The 20519-nt window shown below is 46.0% G+C and overlaps 1 protein-coding gene across 1 annotated transcript in view; it reads right to left on the bottom strand.

The window, feature by feature from the left end:
- Nucleotides 1-727: 727 nt before the first annotated feature.
- LOC126335791 (uncharacterized) overlaps nt 728-20519 on the bottom strand; it is a 43254-nt gene continuing 23462 nt past the window's right edge. Inside the window, exon 2 of the mRNA XM_049999255.1 lies at nt 728-1034. Coding sequence (XP_049855212.1) covers nt 728-1034 — 307 coding nt within the window. The remainder of the gene's footprint in view (nt 1035-20519) is intronic.

The raw sequence follows: 20519 nt of genomic DNA, 5'->3' as shown, positions 1-20519 counted from the left end.
TTAGCCGAGCAGTCGTAGGCGCTGCAGTCATGGACCGTGCGGCTGATCCCGGCGGACGTTCGAGTCCTCCCTCGGGCATGGGTGTGTGTGTTTGTCATTAGGATAATTTAGATTATGTAGTGTGTAAGCTTGGGGACTGATGACCTTAGCAGTTAAGTCCCATAAGATTTCACACACATTTGAACATTTCTCTCACTTGGTGTCCTGGTCTCAAATTTGTACCTAACGCGCTGCTAGTGTTCACTACTTCTGTTAGAGCTCACCCCAGTGGATTAAGTAGCTGATTGAGAATATCAAGAAGCTTAACATCAAAATTGGCAATCAAGAAGTAGACGGAAAAACTGAAAAGAAAAGAATAGATGTGTAAGAGATGTGTTCTTACAGAAGATTGTTGGACATTAGGTGGATTGATAAAATAAGAGATGAGGAGGATCTCTGCAGATCCGATGAAGAAAGAAATGTATAGAAAACACTGGCAGGAAGATGGAACATGGAAACAGGATATGTGTTAAGAAATCAGGGAATAACCTCCCTGGTACTTGATAAAGCTGCAGAGGGTGAAAAATTTAGAGTAGGCCAGAGACTGGGATTCATCCAGCAAATAACTGAGGATATAGGCTGCAACTACTACGCTGAGATTAAAAGTTTTGCACATGACAGGAATTCATAATGGTCCACAAGAAACCAGTCAGAAAACTGATGACTCAGAAGTAAAGTAACAGTGTACCTAGTAGTGTGCCATCTGGCCGATGATGATGAGGTAGGAGACGGCTGTGGCGATGGTGGAGGTGAGCAGTCTCTTGTCGATGGTAAGGAAGCCGGCGGCGGTGAAGGGCTGTGGGGGCAATGCTGCCAACTGCTGCTGGAAGGCGCGCAGCTCCGGTGGTACCGCGGCTGGGGCCAGGAGGGCAGCGGCGCGGGCCAGCACCACCTGCGTGCGGCGCGCCTCCCCAGCTGCCAGGTCGCACGACAGCGACAGCCCAACCAGCTGCAGCGCGTGGAGCAGCAGCCACACGGCCGCCAGGGTGCTCGACCTGCAACACGACAGGCCACCAAGCACTAAAATTAAGGCTTTCGCGATGAGCTTTCTAAGTTGCTGGTGAATCTTCTGGGCAGGACTCAGAGGAAGGAGTAACACCACTGAAAATGTCAACTGCAGCTGTGGACGAAGCATCAGCAACAAATACGTTTCATGGTTGACAGCTATGCAATCTAGAACTGAATTATACAAAAAGGTTTTTGCTGTAGTACTCATAAATATACCCATCAATACATCAACCCATTGGTACACCAAACACCTGAAAAGAAAAATTGAAAATACACTGCCTGACAAAAAAAAAATGAAGCACCCATGAAGGGAGGAGGAAACGAAACGAATCTTCACGCAGTGAGGGGGTATGTGGGTTGGGTTGGGTAGTTTGGGGAAGGAGACTAGACAGTGAGGTCATCGGTCTCATCGGATTAGGGAAGGACAAGGATGGAAGTCAGCGGTGACATTTAAAAGGAACCATCCTGGCATTTGCCTGAAGCGATTTAGGAAAATCATGGAAAACCCAAATCAAGATGGCCGGACGCGGGATTGAACTGTCGTCCTGCCGAATGCGAGTCCAGTGTGCTAGCCACTGCGAGGGGGTATGTGATGTTACTTCAGTGGTTACCAAATCGAGTCACATTAAGAAAGGACTTGGCAGCACGATGCAATACCTCTGGCCGTGAGGCATCATTGATTCGGTTGGTACGATGTCATAAAGCTGTTATATCCTCTCCTTTCGACATCCTGTGTACTGGCACTGGGACGAAGCAGGCATCTGGACTAGTCCCAGATATTGTCTGTAGCAGAATGACTGGGACATCTTCTTGGCCACGGAGGTGCCTCACCATCACACAGAAACTTGAAAGATATGTCTCATGTGTAGAAAAGCATTGTCCATTCGAAGACTGACAGCGCAACCTGTCAGAGGAGAGCTAACATATGAAGACATACAATTTCCATGACGTCCACTTCTTCCATCAGAGTTCCCTCAATTGTTTGAAGTCACACGTGTTAGTTTCCCGCATCATGACGCAAGGAAAAGCACTGCTGTGCCTCTCCAAAACATTGGAAGAATGGCACATCCTCCACACTCTCCATACATGGTCATTAATGTTAATTCAGAGCTATGACTCACTGCTGAACACAATGAGACACCATTCATTGGTAGTCCATACTTCCCAGTCACAGAACCACTCCAAAAGCAGCTACTGCTGTTTTGCTATTGAAAAAAATGGTTCAAATGGCTCCAAGCACAATGGGACTTAACATCTGAGGTCATCAGTCCCCTTGACGTAGAACTACTTGAACCTAACTAACCTAAGGACATCACACACAACCTTGACCGAGGCAGGATTCGCACCTGCGACTGTAGCAGCAGCGCGGTACAGGACTGAAGCGCCTAGAACCGCTCAGCCACAGCGGCCGGCAGTTGTGGTGTTAACAGCAACCTAATCATTAGACGTTAATGCCCCAGTATACCTACTGCGAGTTTCTAACCAATTTGCAGGGAGGTAATTGTTAGTTCCCGGAAGGTAGGCGCAGATCTGAAGGGACTATGACGTTCACAGTGCATGATATGACGATCCCTCGTCATAATCAGACGTGCTCGACTGGAACCTTAACAACTAAACCTACCCTCACGTTCCCATGCAGCCCAACATTGGGCCATTGTCACATGCGTGTGCCCACAAATCTGGATACTCGAAGGTCCGACCATCTGTCCAAATGCTGACCCACAGCTAATCCTCCTGAAGGACTCAGATGCTGATTGAGCTTTCTCACACAAGTGTGCGTAATCTCGATGCCCTTCACAGTGATCCCTCAACGTCTGCCACTGTTCACGCCATTTGTATACCCTATCCGGTTTGGTAACAACACGAAACGTGAACAGCTGCACAGGCTGAACGTTTGGCCTGTTACAGAAATTCCAAGTCTAAGGACTAGGGTACACATGAGAATTTTTTGTTCTCGCGCAGTTTGATGCTCTGACATACGAGGTGCATTCAAAATCTAAGGCCTCCGATTTTTTTTCTAATTAACTACTCACTCGAAATCGATGAAACTGGCGTTACTTCTTGACGTAATCGCCCTGCAGACGTACACATTTTTCACAACGCTGACGCCATGATTCCATGGCAGCGGTGAAGACTTCTTTAGGAGTCTGTTTTGACCACTGGAAAATCGCTGAGGCAATAGCAGCACGGTTGGTGAGTGTGCGGCCACGGAGAGTGTCTTTCATTGCTGGAAAAAGCCAAACGTCACTAGGAGCCAGGTCAGGTGAGTAGGGAGCATGAGGAATCACTTCAAAGTTGTTATCACAAAGAAACTGTTAGCTCGATGTTGCGGGTGCGTTGTCTTGGTGCAACAGCACACGCGCAGCCCTTCCCAGACGTATTTGTTGCAGTGCAGGAAGGAATTTGTTCTTGAAAACATTTTCGTAGGATGCACCTGTTACCGTAGTGCCCTCTGGAACGGAATGGGTAAGGATTACGCCCTCGCAGTTCCAGAACGTGGACACCATCATTTTTTCAGCACTGGCGGTTACCCGAAAATTTTTTGGTGGTGGTGAATCTGTGTGCTTCCATTGAGCTGACTGGCGCTTTGTTTCTGGATTGAAAAATGGCATCCACGTCTCATCCATATTCACAAACGACGAAACGAAAGTCCCATTCATGCTGTCGTTGCGCGTCAACATTGCTTGACAACATGCCACACGGGCACCCATGTGGTCGTCCGTCAGCATTCGCGGCACCCACCTGGATGACACTTTTCACATTTTCAGGTCGTCATATAGGATTGTGTGCACAGAACCCACAGAAATGCCAACTCTGGAGGCGATCTGTTCAACAGTCATTCGGCGATCCCCCAAAACAATTCTCTCCACTTTCTCGATCATGTCGTCATACCGGCTTGTGCGAGCCCGAGGTTGTTTCGGTTTGTTGTCACACGATGTTCTGGCTTCATTAAACTGTCGCACCCACGAACGCACTTTCGACACATCCATAACTCCATCACCACATGTCTCCTTCAACCGTCGATGAATTTCAATTGGTTTCACACCACGCAAATTCAGAAAATGAAAGATTGCACACTGTTCACGTAAGGAAAACGTCGCCATTTCAAGTATTTAAAACCGTTCTCATTCTCGCCGCTGGCGGTAAAATTCCATCTGCTGTACGGTCCTGCCATCTCTGGGACGTATTGACAATGAACGTGGCCTCTTTTTAAAACAATGCGCATGTTTCTATCTCTTTCCAGTCCGGAGAAAAAAAAATCGGAGGCCTTAGAACTTTAATGCACCTCGTAGTACTCGCAGTAATGTTACACTAAGGGCGAATTTTCACTGATATTTGCTGTCCGACTGTTCCTTACGAGCACTTTCTGTAAGTGACAGATTCTTGCGAGAGCAGATTTCGGAGGCGTTTACATACAGCAGGGTTAAAGTACATGTGAGAGCTGAGGGATCAGTCTCTGTGATTTTTCTGTCAGTGGCTATAACACTGTACTGTGGGCACTGTCAGGTGAAATGTATGTAACCTGGAACTTGGCACGTATTTCCCACTTAAAATCTGATACCACAGTGCGTTCATCCCCATATGCGCAACTCCTCAGATGCCACTGGTGAAAAAATGTCTGTCACAAAATTTCGTCTGGCCTGTTCATCCAGTAGAAAAAGGACGTTAAAGAGTGGCAGTCTGGCAACACTGTAATCACATGTGTGGTAACTACCTCTGTTAGGAACTATTTTCTGTGCTGTACAATTGGTGTAATGGATACAGTATTGGGTTAACATGCAGGAGCGTGAGGGTTCGATCTTGGGTTGTGGAGCACTTTTTTTATTTGCTGTATTAGTTCTGACATTTCATACTGTTTCTTAGGTCACATGTAACCCACATTTACTACTTTTTGTAACACTGAACACAAAAAATCGGTGGTTAGACAAATTACCGTCCTGGTAATGGGTAGTTCCATATGTATATAACTGTGATCCACAAAAAAACATTCGAAACATTCGTGATTGGCCAGGCGATATTGAGATGTGAACCAACAGTGCCGGCGCCAGATGAGATAGTGCCAGTTCTTCTATGAAAGAGCCACTCGGACTTGTCTGGTGTCCTGTCCACATCTTTATCATCGTGCTTACACAAATCGCCACTGCTCGGTCGCGGACGTGGACTAGCCCGTATCCTCCACGACTGCTAGGAAGAGTGAGGGTTTCATATTAGACTTTAAAAAGCAGCTCTTTGCTCACAAAATATCCTAACGCAGCCAGATCTCGGCACGCAAACATTAGAAGGGCCTGGGCCAGGTGGGGTACGCGTGAAGCTAGGTAGAAGTGAAGTTTGGTTTGTGGGGCGCTCAACTAGCTAGGTAGATGTTGGTAAAGCTGACCCGTTGTTTCATGTCTAGTGCCCTTAACTTGTGACCTCGAACACAAGTACGGGTCGTGTACAGAAGATGTCTGTAGCTGAGAGCCGCCGATTCCCAAGTATTTCATCTCGCGTATGGTCGTTAATGGTGTCCGTGACCGATGTTCATCGCTCACGATTTTGCCATGTTCATGCGAATACCCATATGCATACCACACAAATCAATCCAATACAAAGCCGCTGTTGCCTAGGCACCCGAAGGTGGCAAACACACTAGGTCATCTGCGTTTGTTCTGCACGTAAACTTCGGTTCCGGAGCCCACAGTTTGTGTGTCTAGGTTAATAATTTACACGCCTGTCAATGGTTGTACATGTACTACATCTAGTCATTCCTTCTTCGTGCATCCCTTTTTTGTATGGTACTATAATTATACGGCGTAATTAACTGCAGGTGCTCTATAATTTTATACTCTCCAGCGTCGCAGTTTTTTTTTTAACTCGTGGAGATAATTTTCAAAGACACCAATTGTCTTCATTACTATTATGTTTGTGTAGAATGAGTAATGAGTAATTATTTTGAGAGCTTATACAAAAAAGTTAAATTTAAGAACAAAACAGAAAAAATAAGCCTTACATCTTGAGTTGCGAAAATGTGAAAACATATATTCAAACATAGCCTAATATATTTCACAAATATACTATCAAGAGTGTAATAATCTACAATAAACATACAATTGTAGCACACAAATACTAGCATACTTTTATGCAATGATCCATTGAATAGTAAACTTACCATTTCATATGAAAGTTTTTGAACAGAAGCTAAATACTCGTATGTATGTGACAGTAAACAGTCGTTTCCTTCATGACATAGTAGACACACCTTTTTAAAGAAAACTTATAAAAGACGTTCTTATCCTGAAAAAGAAAAATTGATACGGATACATAAGGAAAGAGGAATACCAGTGTCATTGCACTTACATGTTTAATTGCAGTCAATGATAGAATAGCACACTCTACAAAACCACAACTTTAAGGGCCTAATATAAATTTATTAATAATTTTTCAACGGTCAATGAGAGATGTACGCTGAAAAGTTGAACAGTATTCAGAATTTAGCATTTATAGAGTTAATTGCATAAAATGATAATTTTTTTCATTGGCTGAACGGGTAGAACGTTTAGCACACACTCTGCAGGAAATATGATAGTACGTGATAGTATCTCCTACACCTTTGGAGAACTTTGAAAGGAGAAACACAAATTATTCAGTATTAATGTCTCGATGCATATTCTGCACATAATACGTAAAAGTAAATTAATTGATGGTTTGTAAGAAATGTAAATTTACAATAATCTTATTGATCAGTCCTATTATAAATAACAAAAATGTTACTAAATAAGCTATTGTACGATATTTTTGTACAATACTGCGAAGAATTTCTGCAGCACCTTACAGCATGTTAGCATTGTACACAGTGCTACACCACTAATAGTGATGCATTCCAGATGACCATGAAAATACTTTAAGATAATTTAGATTTAATATATAAATGTAAAATAGTCACACATTATTGTTTTAATGTGACTGATAGATTATATTCTATTATCGTTGCTATGTAATTAAGATTACTCACTGCTGCTAGTACTTTATTCTATTAGATAGGTACAGTGAAGTGAATATATGACATACGTGTATAATTAACGTAAGTTCCTTGTAACTAAACTACCAAAGTTAATGGTAATACTTTCCACTGCATATCTTCTAAAATCATGTAGCTAAGAAAAGTATCATACACACGTTATAACGTCTACTCTAACGAATACTCTGATTTCTGAAGATGGACAGCCCCCTTTTCGGTAATGGCAAGAACAACTGTCTGGAAGGTTGGCTAATGTGACCTTGTAACAATGGGCGATGCTATGTTTTCGGCTGAAAGCAAGGGGAAACTACAGGCATTATACACTCCTGGAAATGGAAAAAAGAACACATTGACACCGGTGTGTCAGACCCACCATACTTGCTCCGGACACTGCGAGAGGGCTGTACAAGCAATGATCACACGCACGGCACAGCGGACACACCAGGAACCGCGGTGTTGGCCGTCGAATGGCGCTAGCTGCGCAGCATTTGTGCACGGCCGCCGTCAGTGTCAGCCACTTTGCCGTGGCATACGGAGCTCCATCGCAGTCTTTAACACTGGTAGCATGCCGCGACAGCGTGGACGTGAACCGTATGTGCAGTTGACGGACTTTGAGCGAGGGCGTATAGTGGGCATGCGGGAGGCCGGGTGGACGTACCGCCCAATTGCTCAACACGTGGGGCGTGAGGTCTCCACAGTACATCGATGTTGTCGCCAGTGGTCGGCGGAAGGTGCACCTGCCCGTCGACCTGGGACCGGACCGCAGCGACGCACGGATGCACGCCAAGACCGTAGGATCCTATGCAGTGCCGTAGGGGACCGCACCGCCACTTCCCAGCAAATTAGGGACACTGTTGCTCCTGGGGAATCGGCGAGGACCATTCGCAACCGTCTCCATGAAGCTGAGCTACGGTCCCGCACACCGTTAGGCCGTCTTCCGCTTACGCCCCAACATCGTGCAGCCCGCCTCCAGTGGTGTCGCGACAGGCGTGAATGGAGGGACGAATGGAGACGTGTCGTCTTCAGCGATGAGAGTCGCTTCTGCCTTGGTGCCAATGATGGTCGTATGCGTGTTTGACGCCGTGCAGGTGAGCAACACAATCAGAACTGCATACGACCGAGGCACACAGGGCCAACACCCGCCATCATGGTGTGGGGAGTGATCTCCTACACTGGCCGTACACCTCTGGTGATCGTCGAGGGGACACTGAATAGTGCACGGTACATCCAAACCGTCATCGAACCCATCGTTCTACCATTCGTAGACCGCCAAGGGAACTTGCTGTTCCAACAGGACAATGCACGTCCGCATGTATCCCGTGCCACCCAACGTGCTCTAGAAGGTGTACGTCAACTACCCTGGCCAGCAAGATCTCCGGATCTGTCCCCCATTGAGCATGTTTGGGACTGGATGAAGCGTCGTGTCACGCGGTCTGCACGTCCAGCACGAACGCTGGTCCAACTGAGGCGCCAGGTGGAAATGGCATGGCAAGCCGTTCCACAGGACTACATCCAGCATCTCTACGATCGTCTCCATGGGAGAATAGCAGCCTGCATTGCTGCGAAAGGTGGATATACACTGTACTAGTGCCGGAATTGTGCATGCTCTGTTGCCTGTGTCTATGTGCCTGTGGTTCTGTCAGTGTGATCATGTGATGTATCTGACCCCAGGAATGTGTCAATAAAGTTTCCCCTTCCTGGGACAATGAATTCACGGTGTTCTTATTTCAATTTCCAGGAGTGTATTTCATGATATGTAGGAACTTCACTGTGTAGTTAAGTCAAAATGATGTTGACATCCTCTACGCTAGGGTAAATATTCTGGAGCTAAAATGGTACCCCATTCCAATCTACGGCTAGGGACTACAAAGGAAGACGTCACCAGGTCAACGCTTGGAATGTTATATTCCTTACTAAGGCTGGTAGACTAGAGAATTTAACTAGGTAAATGGGCAAGTTGAATTTATAGTGAGCATTAGCGATGTGTGATGTGAGGAATAACAGTAGTTTTGATCGTAATACTGCATTTGATTTTGAGTATCTCTTTCTGTTCTGTAGTAACTTCACAAAACCTTTGTTTTTCTGTGTTGTATTATTTAAACCTCTTTTAGCGGGCAGCTGTGTTACTACACTTGTTTTATTAGTGAAGTAACCTATAACTTAAACTCTGTCTTCTGCTTATCGGTATCCCTGAGATGAGAGTGAAACGGAATTTACTTAGCATAATTCACTATGTACAGGAGTAATTTTTGGCCTGTTGAATTTTAGAGACATACTTTTACAACTGAAATCATTGGTGGTCACTGAGATAGTGGTGACTGTTAGACAAGCTCCATTATCAGATGAAGGATGCCGGAAGCACAAAAATACATTCCTGGGAGGCTCTTGGCGGTTAGGACCAGGAAGGTAATGGAACCCTAACAGATGTAGGGCTTTTCCTCGGAGTTCGGTGGTAACACATACACACACACACAACTTGTTGTAGGGATGGTCATTCAGGGTGGTGGTAGAACACAGGGCCTACCCCGACACTCTGCTGATTTCTTGCTAGCTTAGTTTTAAAATTCTGTAGCTGGCTGGAATCCACTCTAGATACGCACTGTCATTGACTGGTATTATAATACGGTTTTAAGATCTAGTAGCTGACACCCACAGTCACTTTATGGCATTAGAGTACCATTTTTATTCTGAATCCCTATTTATTAGAGTTAAATATCACTGCCTTGCCTGCTTAGTATTGTAGTTTCGGTTGTGCGATACCTTAAGTTAGGACTGCAACAGAAGTTGAAAAACGTTCTGTACATGTGGCAATTCGTTACAACTTTTGTTGTAACATGGTGATGTTTATTACAATTTTGCTATAAAATGATGAAGAATGGGTTAAAGTGTCCTGTAGTCTCTATCGTGTTACACAGTACATTAGTATTATCAGTAGAAGAGGGCAGACATTTAGTACAACAAGATATAGTTAATACACAGCATAATGATCACTAAAAACTCTGTCTGACTTTGATATCAATTGCAGCTGAACTAAGATGAATTATGGACGATTTTAGTCATGGGAGCAACTTTTTTTAATCCACTACAAACGTGAAATGCTGGTACATTAATTACCACTGCAACTGCTAGTAGGTCGAATAGAAGCATGAAAAGATGAATGCATTGTGTTGTACAGGTGCCGGATGCCAATTTTTGGGATGGAGTTCTATGCTTGTTGCACTTGGTCGGTCAACACAGGGATGGTTATCGCTACAGGTGTCGTCCGATGATGTTCCATATGTGCTACATTGGCACATTGTGTTACAACAGCGGTATGTGGGCGAGCGTTATCCAATTAGAAAACACTCCCTAGAATCTTACTCATTAATGACAGCACAACAGATCTAATTACAATTTGCAGTTATGGGACTGCTGCGAGAATACACCTGCTGTCACACGAAATCGCACCTCAGATCATAGCTCCAGGTGTGAGTCCAGTGTGTCTAGCATGTAGAAAGGTTGGTTGGACAGACTGAGCTGGCCTCTTTCTAATCAACACATGGCCTTCGTTGGCATCGAAGAAGATCATGCTTTTATCAGAAAACGCAAGAGACTTCCAACCTGCCGTACAACGAGCTCTCGCTTGACCCCACTGAAGTCCCAAATGGAGATGGTATGGGCTCAGTGGAATGGGCGCTAATGGGCTTCTGGCTTGGAGCTGTCCTTGAAGTAACCGATTTGTCACAATTCTTTGTGTCACTGTGATACCACCACCGCGCTGCTGCAGATGCAGGACAATGCGCCAGAGCAATATGAAGAACACAATGGTCTGCTCTTTCGATAGCGCCACCTAATCATCAGAAATCCATTCATGTTGCGACCGTCCATTCTCGTGACCACCTCTGTCAGCAATCATGTAGAGTGTCTACATTCCTGCCAAGTCCTTCTGCAACACTGCAGGAGGAACATCCAGCTTCTCGTGGCTTATAACAGGACATCTCTAAACTCAGTGAAGTGCTGATGGTGGTATCTTTGTCAACTCACCATGTCATATCTCGAAGTTAACTAACGCTTAACACCGTCACAGCGTGTATTTTGTAGCGACACCAACATTTAATATGTGAAAAGGTTAGCTTCGGTGGAATATTTCTGAGTGCATAAGTTACAGCCTGGCGTGGGACTGTTAACAGTAAGTTACACTACCAACAGTTGCGAAGTAGATTGGAAGCCACAGGGCTGTAGACCCACTAAAAAAAAGTAAACGCTGCGGTGTGCATGGCACAAGTTACAGGCAGAACGGGGCCCACTGGCCCAACCCAGGTGTCATGAGTACATGGCTCGGAATGGCACATTAGCAAAACAGAGGTGCACAGTCGCGTGTAAATAGGTGCCGGTTCACTAACAGCGCCGGTTCAAGTGTGACAGCTCTCCTGGAGGGCAGGGCGTGTCACACCACCAGCTACACGCAGCAGAAGATGGGGTGCCATCATTCCAGTCCATGACAGGTCTCTGGATCGACCCTCTGAGGGGTCTGCAGCCAGCCAGTGGCAGGCCAGCCACGACTCGCTACTGCGGACAGTCTTGTTGGTTCCCAACACACGCTGGAGGCATCCCGAGGCGAGGACCGCAGATTTGGACGCTGGATCCAGGACGCTAGTTGTCGCCGTGATCTTAGCCACGCCAGCGAAGAAGTGCACCACGGGTCGCCTAGCAGCTCCCAGTGGGCGGCGCTGAGGCAGTATGGACAGAGATCGCTGAGTCGACTGCAGACACACACTGGCATCATCACAACTCTGCGGCAGTACAAGGCTGACACACAGCTGTGAATTGCATCGGTCGCTGAGGCAGCCATTCTGCACCAAGCCATTTCGTACACAGTGAAGAGGCATCCTCAGCATTTTGGGACCTGGTGAAACAAACTGATAGGAATGAGGCACTGTAGCTGGAAATAATAAATCACGGGGGGAAACTCGGGGGAGTTTTAATATTGGCCATCCTGATAGTTTCCATCCTCGTCCAACATCCATTTACAATTTGAAGTAAACTTGATTTATATCCTTGCAATGGCGCTAATAGCACGAAATTTGAATAGACATAATCTTTCTGATGTAGAAATAGCCCACAAACGGTGTACAGAACACCAGTCGAACAGGTTGATGTTAAAAAGCTGGTGGAGGAGCGAAAGACGGAGAAATTGTCAACAAACAAAGAATTCTGGACAGGACGTTTAACAAACGAAGTGATACAATTAAAATTTATGGCAAATAAAGTCACAGACAAAACACAGTTGTCCTGCTGAAAGCAATTAGAGAGGACGTCACCTACTCGAGATCTACAATAGTGTGGTGGTTTTCGACCTAATCTAACTCCAGTTGAGCGAGTATTAATGGTTAACCTTAACCAGAGGTACGCAAACATCGAAGTAGCCACTTCCTGCGACACCTCACTCTAGTGAACACTAACCCTTATGCAGAGATGGCAGTAGACCTTTTGGGTTGGTCATCATGCCAGTGTGGACGTGCAGGGGCTCCACCTCGATTAAAAAGAATAGTGAGGTGAGAGGAAGGACAGTATAAAGACAGGAAGACACCATCGAATCCACATTAATGAAGCTCCGAGAGGCTACTATGCCTCCAAGTAGTAGAACAGGTCTTGTCGATGGCAAAACGTATAACCACAACGTGATGCTGGCACAGGAAAGCCTGTTGTATGGCTGCTTCCAGGGGGGGGCAGGCTATGAAAGAAGGAACTATATCTACTAGAGGCACGCTGAAAGCGCCTAGGAAGATTCTAAGATCCAGTCAAGGCGCTGTTGACCATCGGTTCCACGGTATTTGCCACACAGCTATTGAGGCAATACAACCATAACTACTTGGGGATGTGCGGACCTTCCCAGGTTTTATAAATGGAATTAAAATTGCCTCTCGCCAAGAGTTGCAAAAGTGTTCTGACGCCCAAATAAGCGTAAAAAGCGGGCGGAAAATTCTTTTGCTGCGGCCCATTAGATGCTGTACCATGCTATAATTGATCCTACCGTGAACAGGTAACGCAGAAGCCAGCTTCTACATGGAGAAGGGCAGATGTATTCTTCATCAGTCGTGGAAGTGTAGCCCCAAATTCCCCTCTCAGTAATCACTTTTCCAGAAAGTCTCCTAATGGTCTCCCATATGACTGCACGTTCAGGGAAACGGTCTATGCAGATCAAGAGATGTAGCCATGATCTCTTTTTGCTGCCTAATAATTCGGCGGTCTCACTATGCGAAATGGAGCAGTGCCACCCGCCTGTTCCTGGTCGGAGAGCGGCCTTCGTCACTCCATCTAGGGACTGGCTGCCTTTTGAGCTAGCCTGAAGACTGCAGATTGCATGCTTCAGTGGCATGGTGGATCATTTGGGTAACATAATGTACCCATTCGTGGACAATGTCACTATGCTAAAACACAGCAAATCAGTTATAAAGTGTCCAGTCTGCACTACAGAGCACACATCGTGGCAGTATTCTTTCTCCTGTGACTCTGTCTGGCAGGTGAATGTAGATTGGCAAGTGGTCACTTGAGTACAAGACACTGACCGCTTCCCATTGAGCAAAGTGTGTGAGGGCCAGAGAGTACATCAAGAGATCGATAACAGTCAACGAGCTGGTTGCAGTGCTGAAGTGTCATCACTACTCCGTGTTCAACAAACATGAATGTGAAGACATGAGAAGGCATTCAATTTCTCTACCCCTGGGACCGCTGATTGCAAATCCCTAAACCTTAGTGCGTGCATTATACTCACCACAGAAGAGAAAGATGTGGCAAGATGAATAAGGAAGTCACAGAGAGCTTCTTCGTCTAGCACCTCATATGGGAGCAGGTAGAGTCAAGATATTCTCAGTCTATGGCCCAGATGCACTTAGTGATACCGCTGCTTGTAGGCTGACAGTGAGACGTGCAAGGAGTGGATAGTCGATGTTAACGAAAAGAGCAACTTCTCCTCCAGCTCGATCTCCACCTTGGTCATTCTTTGTGTGGAGAATGTTGTCACAAAGTCCAGGCTCATAAGATACACTCCTGGAAATTGAAATAAGAACACCGTGAATTCATTGTCCCAGGAAGGGGAAACTTTATTGACACATTCCTGAGGTCAGGTACATCACATGATCACACTGACAGAACCACAGGCACATATACACAGGCAACAGAGCATGCACAATGTCGGCACTAGTACAGTGTATATCCACCTTTCGCAGAAATGCAGGCTGCTATTCTCCCATGGAGACGATCGTAGAGATACTGGATGTAGTCCTGTGGAACGGCTTGCCATGCCATTTCCACCTGGCGCCTCAGTTGACCAGCGTTCGTGCTGGACGTGCAGACCGCGTGAGGCGACGCTTCATCCAGTCCCAAACATGCTCAATGGGGGACAGATCCGGAGATCTTGCTGGCCGGGGTAGTTGACTTACACCTTCTAGAGCACGTTGGGTGGCACGGGATACATGCGGAAGTGCATTGTCCTGTTGGAACAGCAAGTTCACTTGCCGGTCTAGGAATGGTAGAACGATGGGTTCGATGACGGTTTGGATGTACCGTGCACTATTCAGTATCCCCTCGACGATCACCAAAGGTGTGCGGCCAGTGTAGGAGTTCGCTCCCCACACCATGATGGCGGGTGTTGGCCCTGTGTGCCTTGGTCGTATGCAGTTCTGATTGTGTTGCTCACCTGCACGGCGTCAAACACGCATACGACCATCATTGGCACCAAGGCAGAAGCGACTCTTGTCGCTGAAGACGACACGTCTCCATTCGTCCCTACATTCACGCCTGTCGCGACACCACTGGAGGCGGGCTGCACGATGTTGGGGCGTAAGCGGAAGACGGCCTAACGGTGTGCGGGACCGTAGCTCAGCTTCATGGAGACGGTTGCGAATGGTCCTCGCCGATTCCCCAGGAGCAACAGTGTCCCTAATTTGCTGGGAAGTGGCGGCGCGGTCCCCTACGGCACTGCGTAGGATCCTACGGTCTTGGCGTGCATCCGTGCGTCGCTGCGGTCCGGTCCCAGGTCGACGGGCAGGTGCACCTTCCGCCGACCACTGGCGACAACATCGATGTACTGTGGAGACCTCACGCCCCACGTGTTGAGCAATTCGGCGGTACGTCCACCCGGCCTCCCGCATGCCCACTATACGCCCTCGCTCAAAGTCCGTCAACTGCACATACGGTTCACGTCCACGCTGTCGCGGCATGCTACCAGTGTTAAAGACTGCGATGGAGCTCCGTATGCCACGGCAAACTGGCTGACACTGACGGCGGCGGTGCACAAATGCTGCGCAGCTAGCGCCATTCGACGGCCAACACCGCGGTTCCTGGTGTGTCCGCTGTGCAGTGCGTGTGATTATTGCTTGTACAGCCCTCTCGCAGTGTCCGGAGCAAGTATGGTGGGTCTAACACACCGGTGTCAATGTGTTCTTTTTTCCATTTCCAGGAGTGTAGTTTCAAATGAGTCTCCTGAAGACGTATAAACGGTAGTCCACCTTAAGCTAATAGAAATAGTACCTCCACATGTCTCCTGAATCCATCAAGTTCCCTGAAGTTCTAAGAACCATCTTAGAAGTGAAGTTTTTCTTCAGTGGTGGAGTTTTCCTATTCCCGCCTCCGCCCCTCCTCCCTCCTCCTTTGTCGTACCTTCATGTTGGTGAGATTGATTGGGAGGGCTGGGAGGTGTTGCTTGAAGTACTCACCGGTTCCCTAAGACAGACGTGACTTCCATACCACTGATGGTACGGTCATTGTCAGATCCATCAGATAGGACCAAGGTCGCATAGTCAAATGGCCTCACACCTGATCGTTTTGGCCTGTGGTATTTGGTCCCCAGCTTTGATTTCATAATTAGTGAGTCCCTGCTTGTAGTTATTAATACTGAATTATGAAAGCGTCAGTACCCAATACTCAGGCTAGGGTCAATCCATTTCCGTAACAGCGTTAGTTAAAATCCATGGTGTAGCATATTTTTGCTTGAGCATTAAGTTGTGGGTTCTGGGGAGGGATCTCCCTCTCAGTAGCCAATCTGGCACAGATCACGAAACCTTCCAGAAAGAAGATTCGGATCGATTGACATTTTGGATGGAATGTACACTACTGGCCATTAAAGTTGCTACAGCACGAAGATGGCGTGCTGTAAACGTTAATTTCAACCGACAGGAAATATATGCTGTGATATGCAAACGATTAGCTTTTCAGAGTATTCACACAAGGTTGGCGCCGTTGGCGATACCCTACAACGTGATGACATGAGGAAAGTTTCCAACCGATTTTTTATACACAAACAGCAGTTGACCGGCGTTGCCTGGTGAAACATTGTTTTAATGCCTCTTGTACGGAGGAGAAATGCGTATCATTACGTTTCAGACTTTGATAAAGGTCGGATTGTAGCCTATAGCGATTGCTGTTTATCGTATCACGGTATTGCTGCTCGCGTTCGTCGAGATCCAATGACTGTTAGCAGAATATGGAATCGGTGGGTTCAGGAGGGTAACACGGAACGCCGTGCTGGATCCCAACGGCAATGTATCACTAGCGGTCGTGATGACAGGCATCTTATCCGCATGACTGTAACGGATCGTGCAGCCACGTTCGATCCCTGAGTCAACATATGGGAACGTTTGCAAGACAACAACCATCTGCACGAACAGTTCGACGACGTTTGCAGCAGCATGGACTATCAGCACGGAGACCATGGCTGCGGTTACCTTTGACGCTGCATCACAGGCGGGAGCATGTATTCGTCTCCGCCATACTGGTGTATCACCCGGCGTGATGGTATGGGGTGCCATTGGTTACACGTCTCGGTCACCTCTTGTTCCCACTGACGGCACTTTCAACAATGGGCGTTGCATTTCAGATGTGTTACGACCTGTGGCTCTACCCTTCATTCCATCCCTGCGAAACCCTACATTTCAGCAGGATAATGCACGATCGCATGTTGCAGGTCCTGTACGGGCCTTTCTGGATAGAGAAAATGTCGACTGCTGCCCTGGCCAGCACATTCTCCAGATCTGTCACCAATTGAAAACGTCTGGTCAATGGTGGTCGAGCAACTGGCTGGTCACAATACGCTAGTCACTACTCTTGCTGAGCTGTGGTATCGTGTTGAAGCTGCATGGGCAGCTGTACCTGTACACGCCATCCAAGCCGTGTTTGACTCAATGCCCAGGCGTATCAAGGCAGAGGTATTACGGGCAGAGGTGGTTGTTCTGGGTACTGATTTCTCAGAATCTATGCAACCAAATTGAGTGAAAATGTAATCATATGTCAGTTCTAGCATAATATATTTCTCCAATGAATACCCGTTTATCATCTGCATTTCTTTTTGATGTAGCAATTTTAATGGCCAGTAGTGTACATAAGCATGCTCTAAGAACAACAAGTTATGTACGATGAGAATAACGTACGGTAGAGACGAAGGAAGCAGGAGAACAGTTTTGTTGGACCGCAACACCGCCACAATAAACCATAGAAATAATCGTTCCAGACCACAAGAAGGGAACAGTTTCGTCCATATCCACCAAAACGAGGAGGCTAAAACCGTTACCACAATGACTAAGGGCAGTGATTTGAACAGACTAGAATGAACCGCGCAGGGGAGACCTCAAGCGCAGGGAATTGAAGTAAGACCTCCCAATCCAAGAGACAATAATAACATTGGCATCTCACTATCGCAATGACAGAAAACAGAGGAATGGCCATGGTAGGACCTATGGACAACAATGGGACGAGACCAATAAATTTAATGTTAATGACGATATAGCTAAAGTGTTGTTGGAAGAGAAAGAGACATCACTACACACAACCTGCATCATGTGATTGTATCTTACAAGAGGAGAAATATAAATACTTCACTGTCTATAAAAAACCTTGCACACTCCTCCAAACTAGAGATATTAAACTCCCGCCAAGCACATAGAGCATGCTCTAATTCTGCACCCGTTATGGAAATATCTATAACTTTACTGGAGAATGAGGGTGTGCTGGGTAATGCAGCTTTGTGAAGTTTCTCCATCGAATGTAGACAGTCGTGTGGGCGGTCCCCTTTCTTCGTTACGAGACGAAACTTGACATCATTGGGGTACGCATCTCAAATGTGGTACATATTTTCTTGGCACATGGATTTGGCAAGCTTCTGATGCAGTACCTGCGTGAATCTAAACAAGTCTAGGAAGTGTAGCATGGTGGCACTCTTAGGAAACCAAATACAAATTGTACAACGAATTGAGTGTGTCACTTTTCTAAACCATGGCATTCTGTCCCAATGTGACATAGAAGTTGCAGATTTGTCTCAAAACTGCCTACAGCCTTCTCCTTTAATTCTACAAAAGCATGGTACCCTGAGGTGGCAGCCTCGGGTTACGAAAAAAAAGAAGCCAGCGTTCAGAAGTTCGTGCGAAGTTGATTGTAACAACAGATGTAGGTTGCAGATTTATATATTTTTACTTTTATTTATATACGTATTTCTATTCCTTAATTTATACATATTTATCCTCATTTATAAACACATTACAAATCTGAAACATATTATTGTTTTTTCCATCAACATATAATAAGGTTGCTGTACTAGTTTTTATATTAACGTGAAGTGTAAGGTGTGTTAATGACATCACATTGGCAACACATTTTAACACAGTTTTGTACAACGTCACCATTGACGTGTCACAACTGCCCTTAGCAACATCTCACCACTTGTCCTGACACCATTCTGACAGAGGTTACGACCACGAGGAGCAGTGTTGAAATCACACGACTGCCTGACGGAAATACTTCGGATACATCGCCACTCAGAATCAACACGAAAAGATCTCAGGAAGCGTCATGAAACCCATGAATAAAACTAGTCCCTTGCTTCGTTCGTTTGGCACATTCCGTTATACAAAACGACAGTTCGCAGTGCGCTGTGGACTAGGACGACGCTCTTGACAAACTTTGGTACGTCTGGCACCTCCAGGACGATTAAAACTTCTCTAAGCCATGTAGCGTACAGGGAGGAACCACTTCAAAACTATTCGACGAAAGTGAGCGTGATCTTAATCAGAGAACTGGTTTCAGGTTAGTGGACATTTTAAAAATATCCCTACACAGACACACCCATTAACTCATTTCTAGTCGCGATACGGAAGTACTAAGGAAAGAGCAGATGTGCTTGACGTTCTCTGAGGCTTCAGAAACTGCGATAGGGACATGCTTAGTAGGCAGTTCGAGAGGAATGCATATCTCTAAAAATGGCAATCACAGAAGTTGAAAGGAAAAAAAAACATATACATAAAGAAGGTAACAGCGAAGAAACCATGGGTAACACAAGAAATACTCCAATTGGTCGATGAAAGAAGGAAGTACAAAAATTTTCAGGGGAATTCGGAAATGCAGAAATACAAGTCACTTAGGAATGAAATTAATAGGAGGGTCGGGAGAGATAAGGCCATATGACTGCATGAAAAATGTGATGAAATCGAAAAAGGACTGACAGCATGCAGAAAAGTCAAAACTACCTTCGGTGAAATCAAAAGGAAGAGTGGTAACACTAAATGTCCAATGGGAATTCCACTGTTAAATGTGGAGAAGAGACCGAATGGGTGGAAACAGTACATTTGAGGCATCTATGAGGGGGAAGATTTCTCTGATGACGTGATAGTAGAAGAAAGAGGAGTGTATATAGAAGAAATAGGAGATACAGTATTAGAATCAGAATTCATAAGGAACTTTGAAAGCCTTACGATAGAATAACGTAGAAGGAATGGATAACATTCCTTCAGAATTTCTAAAATCATTGGGGAAATGACAACAAAGCGACTATCCACGTGTACATTTAGGAAAAACACCATCCATATAATTGCAAAGATTGCAGGAGCCAACACGTACGAGAATTATCACGCAGTCAGCTTAACAACTTATGCACCCAAGTTTCTGATAAGAATAAAATGCAGAAGAATGGTAAGTAGAAGATCTGCGGAGTGTCGATCAGTTTGGCTTTAGGAAAGAGTGGTTGGTTGGTTGCTTTTGGGAAACAGACCAGACAGCGAGGTCATCGGTCTCATCAGATTAGGGAAGGACGGGGAAGGAAGTCGGCCGTGCCCTTTGAAAGGAATGCCATCCCGGCATTTGCCTGGAGCGATTTTAGGGAAATCACGGAAAACCTAAATCAGGATGGCCGGACGCGGGATTGAACCGTCGTCCTCCCGAATGCGAGTCCAGTGTCTAACCACTGCGCCATAGGGAAGGTCAAGAGGCAATTCTGACGTTGCGGTTGATAATCAAAGCAAGATTGAAGAAAAACCAAAACGCTCCTTCAGGATTCGCCGACATGGAAAAAGCGGTCGACAATGTAAAGCGGTGTAAGAAGTTCGAAATTCCGGAAAAAAACATGAGTACTCTATAGGAAAAGGCGCCTAATATACTCGTACAACACGTACAAGATCCAAGAGGGAAAAATAAGAGTGGAAGACCAAGAACGAAGTAGTCGAATTAAAAA

This window comes from Schistocerca gregaria, chromosome 2 (assembly GCF_023897955.1).
Source record: "Schistocerca gregaria isolate iqSchGreg1 chromosome 2, iqSchGreg1.2, whole genome shotgun sequence".
NCBI lineage: Eukaryota > Metazoa > Arthropoda > Insecta > Orthoptera > Acrididae > Schistocerca > Schistocerca gregaria.
Note: the sequence above shows the minus strand (reverse complement) of the source record. Positions and strands in the feature narration are given on the sequence as shown.